This window comes from Adiantum capillus-veneris, chromosome 16 (genome assembly GCF_014529385.1).
Source record: "Adiantum capillus-veneris isolate H3 chromosome 16, ASM1452938v2, whole genome shotgun sequence".
NCBI classification, from domain to species: Eukaryota; Viridiplantae; Streptophyta; class Polypodiopsida; order Polypodiales; family Pteridaceae; genus Adiantum; species Adiantum capillus-veneris.
In genome coordinates, this window is record NC_140946.1 from 99,576,750 (window position 1) to 99,583,977 (window position 7,228).

The following is a 7,228-nucleotide window of genomic DNA, read 5'->3' on the forward strand; positions in this document are numbered from 1 at the left end:
AATTTATTTGGGAGGAAAAGTGTCACATGTGTGCAGTCTACAATCAATGTAGACGGGCATATCTGTCTCTAGGGAGATCCCATATATTGCCCGAGTCCTCGACCTCAACGCACGCAGGTCATAGGCCAAACAGAACAGGTAGAGTTGAGCTGAGACACGCGCGCACACACACACACACACACACACACACACACACACACACACACACACACAGAAACCATCTAGCTTTGGAGTCTTCTTGATAGCTTGCCTCATAGGGAGACACCTCTTGTTGGTATGCACAGATGACAGCTTGGTTCAAGCTGCATGGTTTTGCACATGGATAGACTAACCCCTTTCCAGTATTCACTGGACAAATTGAGATCACTCAGCTCATCAGACATGATTTGATTCAGTTAGACACTAGAAGGACATGGATACAGCCTATGCGTGTGCTTGGCACGAAGATGGCTTTCTACAGAGAGCATCTCCTTGAGCTTACAGAGGATGGTTTTGTGATCAGACCCGCCTACATGGACACTCATCTATCCCATGGATTACGATGTGCTATTGGACAACACACATCGTCACATTAGTTAGAGATTGAGACTCGTAGATTTAGAGGAGTACCAACATAGGCCAGGATTTGTCAGCTATGCCATATAGAGCCAGAGACAGAGTTACATCACATCTGTCATTGCTTAGTCTACTATGAGGTACGAGGCCGTTTCCCCTGCCTATTCAGAGAGGGTTTTGGACCACTGGCCAAAGTTATGAGATATCAAGATCAGAGATGCCTTGGGCTATTTTTATTGGAGCTGCGCAGACATAGGGAGAGCCTATTGAGGAAACCAGACAGTAGGAGACACTCACATAGGGAGATCACTGATTTTTTCAAACGACATGCGCGACATTCAGATGAGCAGCATCACAATAGACTTCAGAGTCCACCTGTACTAGGGTGCCTGTGCAATCTGCCAAGAGATAGTTGTTGACCAGAGGAGGTGACAGGGCCACTGAACTTGGGAGATCCATACGCCCACAATTGCGAGGGTCATCGACACATCGGTGGAAGCTACATCAGAGGGTTCGGTCTATTCTGGCCAGACATGGGAGATGCCCAGTCAGAGTACTCATTGAGAAGGATCTTGATTCCAACATCTCAGGCTTTCATTTCATTTCGTTCCTTTTCACTTTAGCTCAGTTCAATTTTAGTTTTTCAGTTTTCAATTTGTCAGTCTTTTACATAGACATTGTATCAGATTCACCATTTGTAAACTCTTTTGTCTCATAGGTCACTTTGGCCTTTTGAAGACGTTAATATATGATTTCATTTCTATGTGTGTGTGTGTGTGTGTGTGTGTGTGTGTGTGTCTATCCACGCGCGACAGACCTACCGCCTCCTCCTACTATCGTTGTAGAACATTGATGGATGTTTCGAGATAGCCACCCTCAAGAGTAGCCTATGAACCTTCTATGAAGTTGCCACGTCAGTGGCAACTTTATAGTGCTATATTACTAAACTTATTGTTTCCTTTTTTTTTTGTTTTCACACAATTAGACCATATTAGTAAACTTATCGTCTGCATCTCTCTCTCTCTCTCTCTCATAGTGAGCACAACGTGTCTAGCCACCCAGCCAAAAAATTTGCGCAGGGGCCAAGGCTGATGTATCCTATACTTTTCATGACCATGCGATGGTTGGCTGGCCGGTGTAGCCCAACCCTCACCTCCTCTGGTCAACAACTATCTCTTGGCAGATCACAAAGGCACCCTTTTCGACGAAATTTTTTCTAGGTGGCACAATAATAACCATTGATCGTCAAGCCACCGTACCTGTTGTGCTCGAGCTACTAGGCTGACGGAGCTCTCATTCAACTGCTTGCAGGTCGGCCTGAGCCATAGATGTGCTAGGGCTTCTCTCGCATCGTGGATCAAAGTTCTGGAATCCACTTTACGTTTTCAATATTTTCTTTTTTGACGCTAAAGAGAATTGGTCCTCTCGACAACGCGCATACAACTCGCCCCGACTTCGCGTCGCGCCTTCCCTTACAGATTCATCTCTCGCACGCCCTCGCGCGCGCACAGAAAATTCACGAGGCTGTTCTCGTGATTTCCCGGTCTACGCAGTAGCCAAGCCCACTCATATCATCCCGGCGGAATCACCCCTACTGCAGAGAACTTTGCTGCTCGGCATCACCATGTGTGGCATCTTTGCTTACCTCAATTATAATGCCACACGTGAGAGGCGCTACATTGTCGAGGTGCTCTTCAATGGCCTGCGGCGTCTTGAGTACCGTGGCTATGATTCTTCTGGTATCTCTCTCGATGCCGACCCCTCCCATGCACCTTTTAGGCTCTCCAGTGGATCTCTTCTTCCATCTCCTCCCCCCCTCGTCTTTCGGCAAGAAGGCAAAATTGAAAACCTTGTCACTACTTTCTACCAGGGTAAGTTGGTTTTCCCTTTGTATTTTGCAGAGAGATTCTTTTGCTTGAATGTGCTAATGGAAATTATGCAAAGAAGAAAGGAACCTAGGTACTTGAAGTGACTTGCTGTAGCCCGCATCGAAAATGGTCAGTAATTAGTGGTGATGATTTAAGATCTGGCTTCTTTGGGATGATGCTTATGCTAGGGAGATGACGGAAAATAAGAACTCGTGTAAAACAAGTGATGGGCGTGTTGAGATTAGGCATTCTACATGGCATTGAACCGTTTTTGTTGAGTTGTAAGCTTCCTTTCCCAATTGTTCAGGGTCTCAATGGGGCATGTGTTGAATGGCTAGAAAACCTCATAATTTGGCTTTAGAAGCTCAAGAGCCCTCTAATCATGTACTTTATACCTTGATGTCAAGTGCTATGTTTCTGGTTGTTTGAATTTATCTACTTGCTAGGCACAAATTAGTGTTATGATGCAGTTTCATACTTTTAAATTACTCAGTTGAGAGTTTTGATGTGGATCTTTCAACAGAGGCTGACGTCACGGACTTAGATTTGCAAATATCGTTTCAATCTCATGTGGGCATCGCTCATACAAGGTGGGCCACCCATGGGTCACCATCTCCTACCAATAGCCATCCTCAAACCTCAGGGGAGGGAAATGAATTTCTGGTTGTTCACAATGGAATTATTACCAATCATATGGTATGCAGTCATAACATTGTGCTTATAACTACTGAGTGACAGTATGGTGTTCATGTAATTGTGACTACCAGCATAGACTTAGCTCTTACCTTTTTTGAATAAAGATGCTTGTTTGACCAGGTTTTGAAAGAGACGTTGCTCCGGCATGGGTTTCATTTTGAGTCTGAGACCGACACTGAAGTGATCCCCAAACTCGCCAAATTTGTTTATGACAGTTTGAATGAGGATCTCGCAAGCAACGGAGGGGGTATGTCTAGTTTCCACCAAGGAAGTCATATTCTGATTTGTGAAACTGCCACTGACTCTCTTTGGTCTATGATAAGCAGAAGATAAGCAGACTGTTCCCTTTACTCAAGTAGTTATGGAGGTTATGCGGCAGTTAGAAGGAGCTTATGCTCTAATTTTCAAGAGTCCCTATTATCCTAATGAACTGGTAGCTTGCAAGCGTGGTAGTCCACTTCTCCTTGGTGTGAAGGTAAGTAATCACAGGTTTAGCAGGGTGGTACGTGTAACACCTTTTCTGGCATTAAACTGGATTTTGAAATCAATTGTTATTCTAGGAAGCTGGAGACAAGAGGTCAGACACTTATGTTGAAGGTGACCTTCTTGCCAAGGACCACGGGAAGCCTAAAGAGTACTATCTTGCCAGTGATGCAAATGCAATTGTGGAACATACAAAAAGGGTTCTTGTTATTGAAGACAACGAGGTAGTTCACATGAAGGTATGAATTGAAATAGAAATTGGGCAATTTTTGAGGGTGACATTCCTGCTTTTCTTTCGTATGTTTTTTGAAGACAAGCGTTGATTAGTCACTGGCTTATTTACTATGCAGTAGAGAGTACTGTTTTTAGCCACTTAATCTGCGAGGTTTGTTCAAATTTGATACTGTACTTATTGGGGCAAATGGAGGAGTCATATTTCTTAACCATTACCTGTGGTAGCGTTTAAGGAGTTTTGCCGGCTTGGGGTTGCTTAAATATCAAGTGTAACTTCTTTCAGCTTGCCTCACTGTTTTACAGGACTTGAGACACTTACCAATGTCTATATGGAGTGTTAGATGAATTGTTGGTAATTGTTGAGTGTAGAACAGCCAACTCTGTCAAGAGTAACTTTGATGGTTTGAAAGCTTCAACAGCTTGGTGTCTGTGCTCATTCAACTCATTGGAAATAAGGGCAAATGAATAGAACTTGGTTTATATCTTGAATGCATCATTCTGTAAATATTTATAAAGTAGATACAATTGCATGGATTGTGCTGTTGCTAGTTAGCTCTGAAGTTCTTTCAGAACTCATTTAATATGCCTTGTTACGATTTTCAGCAGTACTGTTGTCTTGTGTTTGTCAGGATGGTGTGGTAGCCATATTCAAATTTGAATTTGATAAATCCAAACGATTGCTTCGACCTGCTTCTGTTCAGCGGGCTTTATCGACATTGGAGATGGAAGTGGAGCAGATTAAGAAGGGTAATTTTGAACATTTTATGCAGAAGGAAATACATGAGCAGCCTGACTCATTAACAATGACAATGAGAGGTCGGCTCATACGAGGAGAACAAAGGGTCAAGGGTGTTCTTTTGGGTGGTCTTAAAGATCACCTCAGAACCATCCGGAGAAGCAGGCGTATAATTTTTATTGGTTGTGGTACCAGTTACAATGCAGCTTTGGCTTCAAGGCCGATTATTGAAGAACTTTCAGGTAACAATTTTGAGGTTCTATTGTAGACTTTGCTTTGGATAAATTGTGGTCTGTTAATTTCACCAGTTCTTTTGCAGGAGTCCCCGTCACCATGGAGATTGCAAGTGACCTAATAGATAGACAAGGTCCTATATATAGAGAGGATACAGCCATCTTTGTTAGCCAATCAGGAGAAACAGCTGATACACTCCAAGCATTGGAATATGCTCGGGCGAATGGAGCTTTGTGTGTTGGAATCACAAATACTGTTGGCAGTGCTATTGCCAGAGGAACTCATTGTGGAGTGCACATAAACGCAGGATGTGAGATAGGTGTAGCGAGCACTAAGGTGAAGTTCCTGCTGAACAATCTCTTGCATTATAGTGCTTGGGCCTTAGGGATCATTAATTAACCTTTTCTTACTTTTCTCTTTGAGGCAGGCTTATACTAGTCAGATTGCAGTGATCATAATGCTTGCTTTGGCCTTGGGCGATGATTCTATATCAAGTCAGCGAAGAAGGGAAGCTATCATAGACGATTGCTTCAATTTGCCAAGTAACCAATGAGTCTTTTACCAGATGCTATTTCTGAGCAAAACAATAAAGCTTGTTTCCTGAGCAATGATACTTGTGAATTATGGTTCCTGCATGTGTTCATGAGCAATGATACTTGTGTATTATGGTTCCTGCATGTATTTATCAAGTAGGCCACTCTTGCAGGTAAAGTTCGGGACGTTCTAAAGCTTGACCAGGATATGAAAGAGCTAGCTATGCTGTTGATGGAGGAGCAGTCATTATTGGTGTTTGGGCGAGGATATAATTATGCGACAGCACTGGAGTGTGCCTTAAAGGTGAAGGAGGTTTCTCTTATGCATAGTGAAGGGATTCTTGCTGGTGAGATGAAGCACGGACCTTTAGCTCTTGTTGATGAAACGCTTCCCATCATAGTAATAGCTACCCGAGATGGATCTTCCAGGTGAATGAATTTTTTGGCATTGTTTGCAAATTTCAGCAGCCTATGGTACGGGGCTAATTGATAGAACGGCCATGGATTTTGCAGTAAGCAGCAATCAGTCATACAACAGCTCAAAGCACGAAAAGGAAGGCTGATTGTGATGTGCACTGAGGGGGATGCACAATCTATGTGTCCTGATGGGACATGCCGTGTTATTGAAGTGCCTCAAGTACAAGATTGTCTCCAACCCATTATAAATATCGTTCCTTTACAGGTATGTTGATGCTTGGTGGTTCTTTTTGCTTTCTGTGAACTGTAAGGTTATATGTAAATCTATCGGGCTTTGGATCTCTGTTGATCGCATCTGTTTTTTCAGCTCCTTGCTTACCACTTAACCGTCCTTCGGGGTTTCAATGTGGATCAACCTCGGAACCTGGCCAAGAGTGTAACTACGCAATAGTTTAGAGCTCTTGCTTTACTGTTGTATCATAGCCACTGACGTGCTACCGACCACCCTTTTGATGGGTTTGTAACAGAAGTTAACCCCAATTTTTTCATTTGTTACAACTTGTCTCTGGGTCCTGAATTCAGGCAGATGTTTTCATTTTGTAGGGAGTTAAGATGCTCTCAAGTTCGAGACTGTTATTCGATGGTTGACTTTAAATGCTCATCCATGCACGAGGGTGTACATTAAGCACTAATCATCGATTGTTTTTATCCAGTTATTCAGGTCTCGGTGAGTGTGTACGGAGTGGTCATATAGCTGCTGCAGAGAGGCAGTTATGTTGATAGGTAGTTGTCATGTTTGCAAGTACTTGTATGTTGTTTGGGTATTCCAACTGCTGGATGTAGAGTGGGAGCTGGATGGTTCTGAGACCTACAAAATTTATGGCCGAGTGGGACATCTAGAACAAAGAAACACAACTGCATTGAATTCAATTGGGACTGTAGTACAACACAACACTATGCTCTTGGGCGAAAGGTGGTCCTATGATACTATCAAACACAGGGGTGACCTAACTATATGCAAAGATGGCAATAAGGTCATGTGGACTCGGAGTTGGATGGTTCCGAGACTTACAAAATTTATGGCCGAGTGGGATGTCTTAAACAAAGAAACACAACCTGCATTGAATACAATTTGGATTGTAGTACAACACAACACTATTCTCTTGGGCGAAGGGTGGCCTCGTGGCACTATCAAACACTCGGCTGGCCTAAAATCGTCGATGCGTTGTCCACTTCATCCTTCTGGCAAGAGCACTCTTGAAGTTTATGTAAGTGCGAAGCTCTTCCTCCTCTCTTTCTATAATTGGGAGTTGTATGTCTTACTATGGAGTGCTTGAGCTTTAATACTACTTTCACACCCTTGGCACTACAACATCGTACAAGGTGAGCAAGAAGCCACACACATTGCTCATCCATAGGAAGAGTGAGGATTAACTTTCCCATTGCTAGATTGCGTGGTCACCCAAGGTATT

General features: G+C 43.3%; 1 protein-coding gene across 1 annotated transcript; it reads left to right on the top strand.

Moving 5' to 3' along the window:
- Positions 1–1,966: 1,966 nt before the first annotated feature.
- On the top strand, positions 1,967–6,314 carry GFAT (putative glucosamine-fructose-6-phosphate aminotransferase). The gene is made up of 11 exons (XM_086485355.1): positions 1,967–2,426; positions 2,947–3,119; positions 3,240–3,366; positions 3,446–3,594; positions 3,680–3,841; positions 4,466–4,814; positions 4,892–5,142; positions 5,234–5,348; positions 5,513–5,768; positions 5,853–6,021; positions 6,124–6,314. Exons 1-11 carry the CDS (start codon positions 2,180–2,182, stop codon positions 6,205–6,207), a joined length of 2,082 nt encoding a protein of 693 aa, XP_086341481.1. The 5' UTR covers positions 1,967–2,179; the 3' UTR covers positions 6,208–6,314.
- The last annotated feature ends 914 nt before the right edge of the window (positions 6,315–7,228 follow it).

What these genes read in the sequence shown, in the direction of transcription:
- GFAT (XM_086485355.1), top strand. Translation starts at nt 2,180, where the DNA reads ATGTGTGGCATCTTTGCTTACCTCAATTATAATGCCACACGTGAGAGG. An exon ending in GATTATTGAAGAACTTTCAG is followed by an intron (nt 4,815 to 4,891) that starts GTAACAATTTTG and finishes GTTCTTTTGCAG; the next exon opens with GAGTCCCCGTCACCATGGAG. An exon ending in CGATTGCTTCAATTTGCCAA is followed by an intron (nt 5,349 to 5,512) that starts GTAACCAATGAG and finishes CCACTCTTGCAG; the next exon opens with GTAAAGTTCGGGACGTTCTA.